This window comes from Pleurodeles waltl, chromosome 5, assembly GCF_031143425.1.
Source record: "Pleurodeles waltl isolate 20211129_DDA chromosome 5, aPleWal1.hap1.20221129, whole genome shotgun sequence".
Taxonomy (NCBI): domain Eukaryota; kingdom Metazoa; phylum Chordata; class Amphibia; order Caudata; family Salamandridae; genus Pleurodeles; species Pleurodeles waltl.
In genome coordinates this window covers 1,097,600,326-1,097,618,002 of record NC_090444.1, presented here as the reverse complement: position 1 = coordinate 1,097,618,002, position 17,677 = coordinate 1,097,600,326, and the positions used below count along the sequence as shown (strand labels likewise).

Here is a 17,677-nt window from a genome sequence, read left to right as displayed (position 1 = left end):
TGTGCACAGCTTAGGGCTTGCAAAACGGCCCTTGGCCATAGGGGCTACACTGTGAGCAGACACAAATATTTTTTTTTTTGCTGCTGTACCACAAGGAGGCCTTAGTCGGTACTGGAACCACAGTTCCTGCGACCAAAATGTTATTTTTAAATGTAACCTAGGAGAGGGTCTATTTCAAACCCCCCCCCCCCCCCCTCCAATTTCTTCCAGACCTCATCACAAAGGTCCCCATAGGGGTTAAGTTGTGCTCACGTTGTCGCCTTATTTTATTTTATTTTTTAACTTTTTTCGGGGAGGGGAGAGGGGATTCAGGACTGAGTTCTGTATTGGTAGCTGCAACATTTTCTCAGATGGGCAGCCAATCAGATAGTTCTGGTACAGCTGTCCCAAAAAGTACATTTTTCTGAGGGATAACTCCCCTATGCGCAAGCTGAATCACTATTTAAATACGAATTTCTCGAAAATAGCTGAAAGGATTTACATCAGATCACAAAAACCATGCCTTCTCATTAAAGGTCTGACTTTGTGAGGTATTTGGTGTAATTCCATCAGCTGTGTTTTCTATATCAGACATCAAATTTCCTTTGCAAATTAAAATGGTAAACCACACCTTTGGGCTGCTCTGTGTGTGTCTATCAATATATCCCTAAAAAGGTGTTTCAATGCTTTTGGACCTTGCAAGGTCTTGATGACGTGATCAAGACCATGTGACGTTGAAATGCAACGGAGCACTTTTTCAAAGGACAATATATGCATGTGAAAAACAGTAATTAAATGTTTTCCAGAGTGTTGCTTTCTTTATGCAGGAGCTTTGAAATGAAATATAATCCTACAGCAGATTATGTGAATATACCTGGTATCCTCAAGTATAGTTGACAATTGGAACAGTTGGTTCATATTAATTTTCGTCTGTCTGAACCCAATATTGTTCCTTCTGAAATGAGCATCCAAATGCCAGTAAGGACACCAATCATGGACTTTGTCTATCCCTCTAATGTATTTCGCCCTGTTGTGATAGCAGGCTGAAGGGTTCTGTGGTATGGTAGGCAGAGCACATGAGACACTCAATACAAAAAAAAAAATGTGTACATTTCCCTGGTGTTGTGTAAACCTGTATGATGTTAGACTTTCTATTTTCCATATTTGCAAGTTGTCGTTTGTGTCGTTTCAGGATGAGCGATTTCCCAAAGGTACTGGGCTGGACTCGGGGACTCGTATACAGTCTGTTCTTTGTTTGCCAATTGTGACAGCAATTGGTGACCTCATTGGGATCCTTGAGCTTCATCGGCACTGGGGGAAGGCAGCCTTCCATATCAGCCATCAACAGGTGAGGTAATAATTAACTTGGTATTTTGTGCAGCATACATGCATTGTAGTATGTGTTTATTGAGTCTTCCATTAGTTAAATCTTATTTTTGGTGGGTGTTCACCGCTAACCCCAGGTATTTGATGCCTATGCATTTACCTGCCTAACACAAATTAACATGTTTGTAAAACCAGTGGTTGCCTTCATCATTATCCTGTCTTTACAGTTCAGGCTCTAATTTTAGTCTTACTATAAGGTCACTGATGCCCCAGTGATATGCATGTCTGTAAATACCCTAAAATAGTGATAAAACTTGCAACTAATTCCTAGAGGGGTACTCAAACTGTGATGGTTGGCAAGTATATATTTTGTCATAATGTATGATTTTGTCACACGCATTAACAAGCACTCTTAACCAAAAAATAAAAATAAATTGAATGATAAAAAATTCTTACTCCAGTACTGGAACTTACATAGATTTACATGCTTGAATCATTCCCCGTCGTAGAGATGGGAGTCTCCGGTGTAATATAAAACCACATTCAATTGCTGTAAAGCTCAGAGGCACTAGGCCTCTTAATTTAGTAACATCTCACAGTCATTTTATAAAAAAGGGCCAAACTTAAGAGACAACCAATCAGCTCTCACCACCCCTTAGAACCCTTGTGTGAGGAGCTGATTTCCCTCAGATTTTCCACTGCACGTTGTGCTAAGGAGTCTCCTCTGAGCTCTGCTCAGTTTTTCTCTCAGAAATTCTTTCAGTGGATTTGGATATTTTCTCTCTTCAGGAATAGTTCAAGGTGGTTCAAACTGACTACCATGTCAGAGACACCTAAGAAATGGCTCTTTAGAGCTTGCACTACCTGCATGAAGAAAAGGCTGCGTGTTAATGATCAGCATAAGGACTGTATTTATTGTATCTATCTGAGCCATAAACTGAGAGACTGCAAGGTATGTAGAACATTTTCTACCAAGACCCTTAAAGACAGAGAGGGTTGTCTTCTCATCTGGCTCCAGACGTTGAAATCCAGGGACAACCCTGTCTCTGATGAGGACATTGCCTCTTCTTCTGTTTCTGTGGTGAAAACGCCTGTCAAACAACAATCTGAAGTTTCTTCAGAGGAAAGACCAAGAAAAGTTGTTAACAAGTCTGCTGGGGCATCTTCAAATACTTATAGCCCTTGAAAGATGAAGACTAAAGCTTCTGACTTTAAGTCCAAAAAGAAGCCTGTTTCTGAGCCATCGACAACACCATTCAAGGTAAAGCATACTTTAAAAAAAACAACTTCTGCACCATCGACAGGATCATCGGCGCCGTTGACGGCTCAAGTACTGACGACGACTTCTACCGTTATAACACTGTCTGTCTCTATGGCAAGATCCGGCTCTTCGTCTACGATATGTTCGTCTACGGCACGCCCTCTAGCTTCACCATCAGCGGTGATACCGTTGACGCTCTCATTGACGACCCCGCCGCTAACGGCCTCGTCGAAGCTGTTCCCGCTGTCGACAGCCTCGTCGACGGTGCTTCCACTGACGACGGCTTCATCGACAGGACAACAGCCATTGACGGCATCGTCGATGACACATCAACCGTTGACGACATCTCTACCGTCTACGACACACCTCTTGACGACGAAGACTGCAGTAAAGGTTCAGAGGCCTTGTTCATTGCCTCTGTTGTCGTCAGGAGACCAGGATGCTCAAAGGAGGGGGGAAAAGTATCACCTAACTCCCTCAGTTACATCTCCTAGCAAGGTTTCCAGCCTTTTACCCTCATCTTTTGGATGAAGATGACTCTGATTAGGAGGGTATTTTTGGAGTCGCCAGCAGCCCTTCACAGTTAAGGGTTAAGTGCCAAGAATACTCCGATGATGATGAGGCTTCATACTACACCCAAGGCTATTATGAGCAGCCGCCATTGGTCGGTCTTCCCCCCTGGGCTTGTTTCTGACTTGCAAGCAATGTTGGCGGATTATCAGGAACGTTTTCCAACTAAGCCTTCGGTGCACAGCCGATACTTCTGCCTCCGCCAGCAACTCCTCTCTTGTAGCGGCTGCATCATGCACTTCAGCCAAGGTCACAGCAGTCAGTTCTTTCCTCAATAAGACATCATGTATCCTCCGATGAGGATGCGGAGGAAGGTGAGATACAGCTTGATAATGATGAGTGGGATGATTATATTATACAGCGCCCATGGGTGAGTCTCCACCTGAGGATATAGGTGGCTTCCATAATCTGCCTGAGCGTGCCACCGCGCGGTTTGATCTTCCAATACCCAAAATTCAGCAGGACTGCTTCCTATATGACTTTAAAGAGCCCCACATGAAAATGGTCAGAGCTACACCCATCGTAGACCATGTTTGGAGCCAGGGCCTAAAAATTATGCAGAATCCAGCAATGGTCCCTGCGGTTCTACAGAGACTGGATAAAAAACGTAAGCCAACGGAGGATGCTCCCGCTTGCCTCTCAGGACATCCGAAGCCACACTCCGTAATATCACAAGTTGCCCAACGTCGCTCCAGGAACCCCACTACGCCATTGACATCACCGCCAGATAAAGAAGGAAGGTGCTTAGATAACATCTGCAAGCGTTTCTCCTCCATGTCTGCTATTGTGGTAAGGGCGGCCAACTCCCTTGCTCTGCTAGGCATATACAGTCAACAGCTCTGGTCCGATATCTCCCATTCACTAGAAGAGCTTCCAGGCACCTCCAAAGCAGAAGCTAGGAAAGTTCTGATAGAGGGCCAGTGATCTTCAGCGGAGATCGATTGTGCGCTTGATATAGCGGCAGTGGGCTTCAGACTACTCGCGGGTTCAGCTGTGTTGAGGCATCAAGGTTGTCTCAAAGCCACCAATTTTCAGCCAGAAGTACAAACAAAAATTCTAGATCTTCCATACGACGGGGAAGCTCTATTTGGCAAGTACGTCAATGACGCCCTTCAAGCCATCAAGGCAGATACAGAAACGGCAAAATCCCTGGCACTCTGCAGTATAGGAAAGTGCCCTTTCTGGGTGCTAGGGGCAGAGGTCAACCTTCTTTTTGTGGCGGATTCCAACAATATAGGTACCCAGCCTATTCCTCCACGTTTCAACCTGCTAGAACACAGTACCAGCCGAGGCAACCACCTCCTGCAGCATATACCAGGCCCTACCACAAGAACAAACAGGGGCGTCAATCTAAAGGATCCACATGGAGACAATGACTGTCTAATGACACGTCCTAGTCACTCTCCTCCTACAATTTATCATGGAATTCTGAAACATCATATACAACGCTAGCAACAAATAACCAAAGACAAGTGGGTGCTGGATGTCATCCACTTTGGACACCTGTTGGAATTCACCCAGATTCCCCCTTCGATGCCTCCATCACAGGTTCATCAAAAACACCTTCATCTACTCCGCTTGGAGGTAGCAACCATGCTGAAGAAAGGGTCTATAGAGTCTGTTCCGCATTCCCAGAAGGGAAAGGGTTTTTACTCCTGTTTCTTTCTCATCCGAAAAAAAGTCTTGCCTATGGCGGCCAATCCTGAATTTACGGGAGCTAAAGAAGTACCATTCATCTGCTCCACAGAAAGTACCTGAGGTTTGTGGTCAAAGGCAAACATTTCCAGTTCAAGGTCCTTCCCTTTGGCCTACGTTCAGCACCACAAATCTTTACCAACTGTCTAGAGCCAGTGGCGGCCTATCTAAGGAGAAACAAACATCAGGTTTTTCCCTACCTCGACTTGGTAAAAGCTCCCGATGTCCAGACAACAAAGTTCAGTCAAGGTGACTCTGCGACTTTTCGAGGAATTGGGCCTTACGCTCAACAAGGAAAAATAGTTCCTACAGCCATCCACTCGATTAGCCTTCCTAGGGGCTATCTTGAACACTCAACGAGCCAAAGCCTATTCAGCGCCGGACAGACAAACAAGGCTAATACGGCTGGCAAGGCGCGTCCAAAGAAAAAGGTGTCTTTCAGTCCGGCAGTACAAGTCCTTTCTGGGCATGATGTCGTCGTGTATCAGCTGCATTCCATTCTGCCGCCTCCGAATCCGTCCAATTCAGGAAGAACTGGACAAGCAATGGATGCAAGCACGACACTCCTTCGAGGATACCATCCTTGTAACACAGCGCATGGTCCATTCTTTGGATTGGTGGACGAATCCCGAGAACATTTCCAAAGGACTCAGATTCTTGGCACGAGTTCCTCCAATAATTGTAACTATGGATGCATAGCTCACAGGATGGGGCGCATGCTTGCCGGACCTTTGGGTAAGCGGCAAGTGGCTGTCCTCTCACCGTTTGTTCCACATAAATCTTCTTGAGCTGAGAGTGGCCTATTACGCCTTGCAAGCCTTCCTTCCAAGGATACGAGGGTCAGCGGTGCTTGTAAGGACAGACATTACCACCACAATGCACTACCTAAACAAGCAGGGAGGAACAAGGTCTCGCATATTCCTTCGAGTAGCACAAACCACCTGGAAATGGTGCATTCACCACTCAAGCCACATCACTGGGAGCATGTCACAGGCCTACAGAATACCATCGCGGATTCGCTAAGCAGATTGGCGACATCCTCCCATGAGTGGGAATTAGACCAGAGGACGCTAGATTGAATATTCAACCGGTGGGGAAAACCGAATCTGGACCTGTTTGCATCCTCCAAGAATGCCAAATGCCGTCATTATGCAAGTTGGCATCATCGACAGGGGTCATGGGGGGATGCATTTTCAATCGCATGGTCAGGGATTTATGCGTACGCTTTTCCTCTGATTCATCTCCTCGTAAGGGTGATCAGGAAGATGGTCGGAACCCTGACAGCTGATCCTCATAGCTCCAGCGTGGCCGCGTCAACCGTGGTACATGGAGTTGCTTCTCCTGTCGGCCTTTCCATCCATCAGGCTCAGACCAATCCCGTACCCACTTACCATCAATCAGGGGCAAGTGAGGTACCCGGACCCCAAATCTCTGTTTGCACGCATGGCTCCTGAGTACAATGAATTTGGCCATCGAGATCTACCGTCTGAGTGCAGAGAAGTGCTAGCTAACGCACGTGCAGCTAGTACCAGCAAATCTTACCGACTAAAATGGAAGAGATTTTGTGTTTGTTGCGAAACCCAAAATGTGCACCCTCTCTCCTCCGCACCGGAGGCAGTGTTGCTGTATTTGTTACAGCTGGCACGTTCAGGTCTAGCCCATTCCTCAGTCGGAGTCCATGTAGCTGCCATCTCCAGATACAGAAGAGTACCAGGCAAACCATCCCTATGCTCTCTCAGATTGGTAAAGCAATTTCTCAAAGTTCTCTTCAGATATTTTTCCTCCAGTAAAACCACCGCCGCCAGCATGGCAACTTAACATCGTCCTTGGCCAGCTTATGAAGGAGCCTTTTGAGCCGATTCACAGAGCGGACATCAAGTACCTCACTTGGAAAGTGGCTCTCCTTCTTGCCCTTACTTCGCAGCACAGAGTTAGTGAAGTTCAAGCTTTCACTATACAGGAACCCTTTCTGCAGGTCAGGCAGGACAGAGTCATCCAGCACACCAATCCTAAATTAGTTACCAAGGTGCCTTCGGAGTTCCATAACAACGAGCCGGTGATGTTCAAAACTTTCTTCCCGAACCCACGAACTGCTACGGGAAGAACTCTTCATTCACTCGACCTTAAAAGGTGCATAAAAGTCTTTCTGGGCAGGACAAGAGTGTTAAGACAGTCCACTCAGTTATTTGTAGCGTTCAGTGCTGCTAGAAAAGGTAACTCGGTAACGAAACAGACTATATCCAGGTGGATTAAGGGCACAATCATATTCTGCCATCGGAAAACAGGAAGGCCATTGAACACGAGCGTAAGAGCGCATTCTACTAGGGCTCTCTCTGCATCCTGTGTGCTGTTTGCTGGTGTATCAATTAAAGACATCTGTTGAGCTGCGACATGGAGAATAACTCACACCTTCACGCCGCATTACTTCCTGGACACAGAGTCACTTCGGGATGCAGCCGTTGGTCAAGTGGTCCTTCGAAACCTGTTTCAATGACGGTGAGCTAAAATAATTATTTCTCTCCATCCGCTTATTTCCGGTTATATCACAGTTTCTTTATTATAATGTTGTAGATCATAGCAAGAAGTGTTATTGTATTGTAATCGTATTTATATAGCGCTTACTACCCCTGACGAGGCGTCAAAGCGCTTTTCGATGAGTAGCACACTACTCTGGAACCCAACAAGAATTAGTGATGGATTAGTATCTGGAAATAATGAGTACAGTTTTAGTATTATTATGAGTTAATTTGAGCCGCGGATATGAGAGTTTGTTAGTTAGATTGACTGGAGTAATGGGGGGGTGGAGGAGGAAAGAAATCCAGAAGTGTTAATTGGGAGTATATCCTTCATTTACTCAACCCAAAGGCTCGGGGTGAGTAAAGGGGGGCGGAGGAGGGAAGAGTATGTGGAAGGGTTAGGGAAAGCATAGTAGCAGGGTGAGATAAATGCAGGAGAATTTAGTAGGGTTGTGTGGGAGGTCACAGTAGTAGAGTGAGGTTTGGTGAGTTAGATGTGGAAGCGGAGGGAAGAGCTTAGGCAGAGTTATTTAGGAGATGAAAGTAGTAAAAGGGATTTGGGATGAGTCGGAGTGAGAATGGAGGATAGTTTGATAGAGACATGACATATGATGATGAGTAGATAAGTGTGATAAGATGAGAGCAGGAATTCATAGATATCTAGTATAACAACCCACCCAGGAGCCATGCAATGATCCACGAACATGCCAAGCACAGAAACAACATATACACATACATACATATATATATACACACACACACACACATATGCACATACAATACATAATTAGAACCATGGGTAAAAAATACTTAGTCAAACAGGTTTAAAGAGTGTGTGTGTATTTTATTGTTATGACATAGCAGCAACACATATTTTCTAAAGAAACTATAAATAAATAGAAATATACACATAATCTGAAAAAATATTTATCAACATAGGCATATGCAGTTCATAGTTGTTTGAATATGGTGGTTATGAAGGAAAGAGCCAACTCTTGAGTAGTTTTCTGAAGACAAGAAAGTTATCTGTGGCTCTTATAGTTGGGGGTAATGAATTCCATAGTTTGGCTGCTTGGACAGAGAAGGATGTACCACCTATAGTCTCTTTCTTGTATGGTGGTGTTCTAAGGCGGGGTGCCAATCTTGAGCGGAGGGTTCTTTGTTGGATGTATTTGGTAATTTTCTTTCTGATAAAAAGCGGTCCTGTTCCATGTATAGCTTTTGTGGGTGATACAAAGCAGCTTGAAAGTGCATCTTCTGGCAACGGGTAACCAGTGTAGTGCTCTCAAGGCAGGGGAGATGTGGGCTTGCGGCTTTACATGTAATAGTAGCCTGGCTGCGGAATTCTGGATACGTTGTAGTTTTTTCATAACAGATAGAGATGATCCATGGTAGAGGCCATTGGCATAATCAAGTTTGGATTGTACAAGCGAGATAGTAGCTTGCACCTTGTGTGGAAATCCGAGGTGGGGAAAGATGCGTCGTAAAGTCTTCAAGGTGATGAAGCTTGTTCGTGCTAATTTGTCTACTTGGGCATTCATAGTTAACTTGGAATCCATGGTGATTCCTAGGTTTTTAACTTCCTTGGATAATTGAGGAGGTGGTCAGAGATCGTCAGGCCAGATGCACAGAGGGTCATAATTTTTCCAGTCACCACATATGAGTATTTCTGTTTTGGAGGTATTTAGTTTGAGATGGCTCCAGGTCATCCACTGATCAACGGCTCTGAGGCAACTGAAGATTTGTGAGTTTTCAATGTTTTTGGGGCATTCTAATTTAAGTAGTATTTGTGTGTCATCTGCATAGTTGTAGCATGTGAGATGGAAATCATTGATTAGTTCTGGTAAAGATATCATGTAGATGTTGAAAAGGAAATGTGAGATGATTGACCCTTGGGGGACCCCTGCTTTTGTGAGATAGAGTTTGGACGAGAAGGGGGGCAAGTGGATGATATTAGATCTTTTTTGAAGATAGGAAGTAATCCAGTCGAGAGCAGTCCATTGTATGCCGGCTTTGTGGAGTCTTTGAGTTAGGGTGTCATGGTCAACCGTATCAAAGGCAGCTGAGAGGTCCAAGAGAAGAAGTGCAGCAACTCCATTTTGGTCGACTGTGTTTTTAAGATCGTCCCAGATTGCCATGAGTGCCGATTCAGTGCTTCTTCCTGGGCGGAATCCAGTTTGGAAGTCTGAAAGTATAGAATTGCCTTCAATGAATTGTGACATCTGGGCGAATGCTGCTCTTTCTATCAATTTGCCCAGGAAAGGTCCATTTGTGATTGGTCTGTAGTTGTTGGGGTCTTGCGGGTCTAGGTTTGTTTTCTTTAATAAAGGTCGTATGTATGCCTTTTTCAGGTCTACAGGAAAAGTTCCTGAAATTAAAGAGTTGTTGATGATTCTTCTTACAGGTGTGGCAGCAGAAGTAGATAGAAGAATGTTCTTGAAGTTTTGTGGTGGGCAAGGGTCAGAAGGGCAACCAGAAGGTCTGCTTGCTTTGACCAAATCCATAAATTCATCCTGGGATATTTGTTTGAAGGACTGTAGAGGTTGGGTTGGTTTATTCTTAAAGGGTATTTTAGGAAAGGGGTTGGTGCTGATTGGACTCCTATTTAAAACAGAAGAAAACAATGTGTCTGCCTTGGTTGTGTAGTGAGTTGCCAATTTGTTTGTGAAATCTTGAGTAGTGGGATGACTTCCTTCCATGCATGTAGGTTTTCGAAATTCATTGAGAATTTTATAAAATTCCTTGGTTGTAGATTGAGCATTTTGAATTCTGTCCGAGTAGTACCTTTTTTTTTAGCTTTTTTGATTGATGATTTGTATATCCTGTTAAGTTTGTGTAGTTGCGATTTGTCTTGACTGTTTTGTTTTGAGCCAGGTCCGCTGCAACTTTCTGATTTGTTGCTTTATCTTTTTAAGTTCTGTGTTTCTCCAAGGTGTTGGTTTTCTTTTGTCGTGTTTAGTTTTTCTGAGTGGTATTAGGACATCAAAAGCTTCCTGTAGCCACTCATAAAGTTTTGGCACAGAATTAATTGTATCTAGATCTGTGTTTTCTGTTAGATGTGTTTCTAAGTGATCCAAATTGAGTTTGCTCCATGGTCGATAGGTGTATGTATGTAAGTAGTTGTGGGGTGTGTTGATTTGTGGAGTTGTATGTCGGAAAGTTATCATATGGTGGTCTGACCAGGTGATTAGCGTGATGCTATGAACAGTAACTAGTTCAGGCTTAGCAAAAATGACATCTTGGATCTGACCAGCGATGTGTGTGGGATTGTGTACAATCTGATGTAGGTTCAATGCGACTAGGCCAGTGGTGATAGCTTTTGGATGGGGCATATTGGGTTTGTCAAACCAAATGTTTAGATCCCCAAGAATGCATAGATTGGAGTATAGTGTAACAAGGTTTGAGACTGTGTCTAGAAAAGCATCTAGGAATGTGGAGTTGTTAGGTGGAGGTCTGTAAAGGAGGAGAAAGTTACAGGAGGAAGTTGGAGTAGGGTGGCATCTGGTCAGGGGGGCTTCACAATCTTGTATGGAGATGTTGTCTGTTTTACTGAGGTTCATTGCCTGTTTGAATATAATAGCTAGTCCACCTCCTCTCTTGCCTATACGGTTTTGAGTGATGGTTTGATAGCCCGGAGGAACTGCTTCGTGCAACACTGGTGCCATGTCATCTCCCAACCAGGATTCAGTTATGAATAGTAAGTCAGGTTGTGTGTCTGTGAGCAGGTCGTAGATGTGGTGCATGTTTTTTGAGAGTGATCGAGCATTTATGAGCTGGCAGTTTAGAAAAGGTGTGTTAGTGGTAGTGTTGTTTTGTTTAGGAGAAGGGTAAGTAGTATAATGTGAGCTTGAAGCAGGAGTGTTGCTAGTTGTGATAACTGTTTGAGGCTCACAATGGTCTTGCTTTTCAATAGTGTTCCTCTTCCAGCAGGTTAAGGAGACATTTTGTTGGGTCTGTGTGTGTGGGTGGTGGACTTGGTGGCTGAGAGAGCCATGAGGAGTGTACTGATTTTTGTAGGGTAGTTTTATTATGTAACAGACAATGGGATGCAAGGTTGCTATGAGTGGCATGTTTTTTTATTTTGTGTGTGTCTGTTTAGTGTGGATGGAGTATGGGTTAGGGGTGGTGGAGGAAAAGTGTGGATCATGATGTAAGGCTCTATCTAAATTGTGCAATGGAGGAGAGGCGAGTGAATGATTGTATTTGACTGTATTTGTGACTGTATTCTGCGCCTTGCTTTATTCTGCCTTTTTGCCCCATTTGCGTCGCTGTACTCGTGTGCATTGTGCCGTTTTCACTGTATTTGTGACTGTATTCTGTGCCTTGCTTTTTTGTGCCTTTTGCTCCATTTTGCTTCCATTTGTGCCTTTTTTACTGTTGTAACCGCTTTTCGCCCCTTGTGTGCTCCCCTTGCCGCTTTCCCCTGCCGCTGCCTCCCTGCGGCCCGCCCCCCCTCATGCCCCCATTCCCGCTCCCTCCCGCCTCGCAGCTGCTCCTCCCTCCCCCCTCCCTTCTTAATGGCTGGCGCTGCGCGTCTGTGCCGGAGGCGCGCCAGAGGCAAGCTCATCAGCGCCCGTCCGCGCCTGGCCCGCGCCCAGCGCCACCCCCCCTGGTCCGCACGACCCTTGCATCGCCAGACGCCGCTACTCAGCCAACCAGCTCATCGCCCTCAACCCCGGCCGCTCCACAACATGTTTCCAGTCATCCCCAAAGAACACCAAGGGACCATTCTCCTGCCACGCCTGCAACTTCACCTGCAACAGAACAAGGAAACCTGCAACAACCACAACAAACCACCTCCACTGCATACTCCTCAACACACGCTCCGCACGCAAGCACGCCATCGAGCTCTGGGACCTGCTCGACACCACCGCCCCAGACGTAGCCTTCCTGACCGAAACCTGGTGGAACGACTCCTCAGCACCAGACATCGCCATAGCCATCCCGGACGGCTACAAGATCACCAGGAGGGATCGCCCCAACGGAATCGGAGGAGGAATAGCCATCGCCCACAAATCCACTCTCAAGATCCACACCCACACGGACGACACCCTCAAGACCGCCGAACACCTACACTTACGGATCCACACTGACCCCAACACCACTCTCGGAGGAACGCTCATCTACCGACCCCCAGGACCACGAGCACCCTTCTGCGACTCCATCGCCGACCTCACGAGCACCCACGCACTCACCTCAACGGACTACATCCTCCTTGGAGACCTCAATTTCCACCTGGAGAACAACAACGACGCCAACACCACATCTCTGATCGACAACCTCTCCAACCTCGGCCTCAGACAACTGATCAACACACCCACCCACATCGTCGGCCACACACTTGATCCGATCTTCTCCGCAAGCAACCACGTCACCTTTAACCACACCACCGAACTCCACTGGACCGACCACCACTGCATCCACTTCACATTCAAGAAGCACATCGAACACCACCGCACCCGACTACCACCACACCGCCGCTGGAGCAAAGTCACCGAAGGCCAGCTGACCAGCACCCTCGCCCAGAACCCGCCCACCGACTCCACCGACCCAGACACTGCCGCACTCAACCTACGACAGTGGATCACCGACTGCGCCAACACCCTCGCACCACTCAAGAGGGCCACCGACAACCAAGGAAAGAAAAAAGCCGCCTGGTTCACTGACGAACTCCTCACCTCCAAACGCACCTGCCAGAAACTAAAGAAGAAATGGCTCCTCGAACACACACCCGACAGCCTTGCAGCCCACAAGGAGGCCACCCGCAAGCACCACCAGCTAATCAGACTCGCCAAACGTTCCCACTTCACAGAGCGCCTGAACAACAACGCACACGACAGCAAAGAACTGTTCTGCATCGTGAAGGAGCTCGTCAACGACATCCCACCATCCCACCATCCCAAGAACTCTGCGACGCCCTGTCCACCTTCTTCTATCAGAAGATCGCCGACATCCACGACAGCCTCAACACCACGCCTCCGCCAGACCCCACCTGACAACTCCACCTGCACCAACCGCCTGGACCCACGTAGACGACGCTGAAACTCGCTAGATCATGAACTCCATCCACTCAGGATCCCCTTCAGACCCTTGCCCCCACCACGTCTACAACAAAGCCGACTCTACCATCGCCCCCCAACTTCGAAAGGTCATTAACTTATCCTTCGAAACCGCGACTTTCCCGGAAAGCTGGAAGCATGCCGAAATCCACGCCCTCCTCAAGAAACCCAAGGCAGACCCCAACGACCTCAAAAACGTCCGTCCGATCTCCCTCCTCCCCTTCCCGGCGAGGGTCACCGAGAAGATCGTCAACGCTCAGCTCACCCACCACCTCGAGGACAACTCCATCCTGGACCCCTCCCAGTCCGGTTTCAGAGGTAACCACAGCACCGAGACTGCTCTCCTCGCCGCCACAGATGACATCAGACAGCAAATGGACAACGGCGAAACATCAGCCCTCATCCTTCTGGACCTTTCCGCAGCCTTCGACACGGTTTGTCACCGCACCTTATTAACACGCCTCCACGAAGCCGGAATACAAGAAAAGGCCCTCAACTGGATCTCCTCCTTTCTCTCTGGCAGAACCCAGAGAGTCCGACTCCCACCCTTCCGCTCCGAAGCCACCAACATCATCTGCGGTGTACCCCAAGGCTCCTCCCTAAGCCCGACGCTGTTCAACGTCTACATGGCCCCCCTCGCACAACAGGCCCGTCAGCACAACCTCAACATTCTCTCCTATGCCGACAACACCCAGCTCATCCTCTCCCTCACCAAAGACCCACCAAAGACCCACCCACCGCCAAAGCCAAACGAGGGAATGAAGTCCATCGCCGAGTGGATGAGAAATAGCCGCCTGAAACTGAACTCCGACAAGACGGAGATCCTCATCCTCGGATGCACCCCCTCGGCCTGGGACGACTCCTGGTGGCCATCCGCGCTGGGACCCCCTCCTACACCAGCCAAGCAGGCACGCAACCTGGGTTTCGTCCTCGACTCTGCCCTCACCATGTCCTAGCAGGTCAACGCAGTTTCCTCCTCCTGCTACAACACCCTCCGCATGCTCCGTAGAATCTACAAATGGATCCCGACGGAAACCAGAAGAACGGTGACCCAGGCCCTCGTCAGCAGTAGACTAGACTACGGCAACGCTCTCTACACAGGCATCCCAGCAAAAGACATCCGTGCCTCCAACGCATCCAAAACGCCTCCGCCCGACTGGTCCTCGACGTACCCCGCCGAAGCCACATCTCCCACCACCTGAAAGACCTCCACTGGCTCCCCGTGGACAAGAGGATCACCTTCAAGCTCCTCACCCACGCTCACAAGGCACTCCATGGCGCCGGACCAGCATACCTGAACAACAGACTCAACTTCTACGTCCCCTCCCGCCATCTCCGCTCCACCAACCTCGCCCTCGTCATCGTTCCCCGCTTCCAACGCAAGACCTCCGGTGGCAGATCCTTCTCCTACCTTGCCGCCAAGACCTGGAACACCCTCCCGACCCCCCTGCGGCAGACCCAGGACCTTCTCACCTTCAGGAGACTCCTCAAGACCTGGCTCTTCGAACAGTAGCAGCACCCCCCTGCCCCCCCCCCCCCCAGCGCCTTGAAACCCTTGCGGGTACGTAGTGCGCTCTATAAATATTGTGATTGATTGATTGATTGAATGAAAGTTGCTGGGTTGGGGTGCTTGTGGTAGGTGTTTGTGAAGAGTGAGAAAGTAGGGGTGGAGATAGGATGGAATTTGTATTCTTTGTGTAAGTCCTGGGGGTGGGAGTGGGTATGACGATAAGTGTAATGTAAGTTTGTGTTGCTTTGATGTGCTGATGTTTGTGGTCGGTATTGTTTTTGTGGAATAGTGAGGGGGATATTGGTGTAGTTTTTTTTTGGTGAGGGATTTGTATGTGAGTTAGTGCTGGTAAGTGGAATTTGAGTATTAGATGGGGTGTTGATGTGTTTTGGAGATGAATGTACGAGGTGTATAAGAGGTGATGGGTGTGTGTCAGGGGAGTTAGTATTAGTTGCGATGACTGGAAGAGGTAATATGTGTGGTGGAGTGAAATGTGGGGATTGTATGGTTGTGTGTAATTGGTGAAGAGAGGGGAAGAGTTTTTGTTGATGATCTGTTTGAAGGCAGGGTTTGGGAATTGTTATGATGACAGGTGGTCTGTGTGGAGCAAACAGCGGATAGTGTTGTTGGTTAGTATGAGCAGAGTGTGTGTATCTGGGAGGCTGAGACTGAGAGAAATGTATGCTGTAGTTTTGTATTGTGTGGGTGATGGCAGGTTGTGTTAGTGGGAGTGGACAGAGTAGTGTTGGCTGTGAGAATGCAGGTGTTTGACTGTTGTAGTTGTGGGGGATATGTGTATATGTGTTGTATATAAGGTATTGTGTTGGGTGATGGGGCAATGCAATCTGTCTGTCGTCAGTTTGTGATGCATGTGTTGGATGTCTTTGTAGAATATGTGTTTGCATGTTGAGGGATGTGTAGGGGCTGGAACCATTCTTGGTCAATTGAGAATTGGGCAGCATTTCTGGCCCTAGTCCCTAGTAGTCCCGAACAGGCCCAAACAGGCAGCTGCCCTTGTCCTCTCCGCTCTTACAGGCCCAAACAGGCAGCTGCCCTTGGCCTCTCCGCCCTTGGCCTCTCCGCCCTTGGCCTCTCCGCCCGGGCTGAGACGCCCTGAGTCCTAGCCTTTTATAGCCCTACTGGCCAATAAGAAGCTGGTCCTAACCCTAGCCAATCCAATTTCAAGCCCTGATTCAAACAACTAATGGGAGACCCAGCCCTAATCACCAATCATAGCCTTAAAACCAGCAACCAATCAGAATCTTAGACCTATCCACCAATCACAGCCCTTGAACCAACAGCCAATCAGAATCTCAGACCTATCCACCAATCACAGCCCTAGAACCAACAGCCAATAAGAATCTCGGACCTATCCACCAATCACAGCCCTAGAACCAACAGCCAATAAGAATCTCAGCCCTATCCACCAATCACAGCCCTAGAACCAACAGCCAATCAGAATCTCAGACCTATCCACCAATCACAGCCCTAGAACCAACAGCCAATCAGAATCTCAGACCTATCCACCAATCACAGCCCTAGAACCAACAGCCAATAAGAATCTCAGACCTATCCACCAATCACAGCCCTAGAACCAACAGCCAATAAGAATCTCAGACCTATCCACCAATCACAGCCCTAGAACCAACAGCCAATCAGAATATCAGCCCTATCCACCAATCATAACTGCAGCCCTGGAGCCAGCAACCAATGAAAGACCATCTCCCAACAACCTATCACAACAACATATGCAACAACCAATAGGAACTTTTATAAGGAGCAAATTAACTGAAGTACAGTCCCTGTGGTCAGGGGGAAAGGCAACTGCTGCTCTATTCAGAAACTCCTTGGATACAGACAGGCTGAATCCACACTTCCAAGCTAGCAGAGTCTACTTTCCAGGTAAGGGAGAGATTGTTTAAGAAACAAACACTGCAATAGTGCTGGGCGCGCACTCTAAAATCAGGCTTTTTTAAAGGCAAAAATACCGGGGGCAGACAGTTTTTAAGCACAATTTAAATCACACAAACAGATTAAAACCGTCTCCTAAAAACACACTCTGCAAGATGTATGTAGTCTTTTTACTTAGAAGAGAAAAAAAAGGGGGGGTGCCACAAACTAGCAAGACAATTCACACAGTCACGGCAAAAACAAATTAAAAAAAAAAACACTTTAAAAGAGGCCAGGCTGCCTGAAACACAGAGAGTCCACAGTAAAACAGACACAGGTAGCTGAAACAAACACTTTTGAACAAATAATACTATTTACCCAGAAAAATCTCAGGGCTCCTTACCTAGATCTTTTTGCAATCCTTGAACACTGGGCTGTATCAGGACACAGGGGAGATGCACAGAGGCTCACAAAATGGAGGTGGCTGTCTTGGGCTTCCCTCCACAAACTTAAGGGGCCAGAGGGGGTGGGAGGGTCTCAGGTGCAGCAGGGACTCAGGGAGCCAATCAGCTAAGTCCAGTCCCTGTGGTCAGGGGGAAGGCAACTGCTGCTCTATTCAGAATCTCCTTGGATACAGACAGGCTGAATCCACACTTCCACTATGTGCATTTTATCATGCCAGTTCGCATTTCAGTGCGCTATGCTGCCATTTGTAGGATGAAAATGTGTTCTCCACTGCTTACTATTCTGATTCAAGCATGTGAATCTATGAAAGTTCCAATACTGGAGTAAGAAACAAGTTACCTGTAACTGTAGTTCTCCAGTATTGGAAACTTTCATAGATTCACTTGCGACCCACGCTTCCTCCCTT

General features: G+C 47.3%; 1 protein-coding gene across 2 annotated transcripts in view; it reads left to right on the top strand.

Annotated features, from left to right (window-relative positions):
* Window positions 1-17,677, top strand: part of PDE10A (phosphodiesterase 10A) — a 1,332,617-nt gene that overhangs the window by 721,610 nt on the left and 593,330 nt on the right. For both annotated transcript variants that reach the window (XM_069235310.1, XM_069235309.1), the window contains exon 7: window positions 1,172-1,327. In XM_069235310.1, the coding sequence (XP_069091411.1) occupies window positions 1,172-1,327 (156 nt within the window). The remainder of the gene's footprint in view (window positions 1-1,171; window positions 1,328-17,677) is intronic.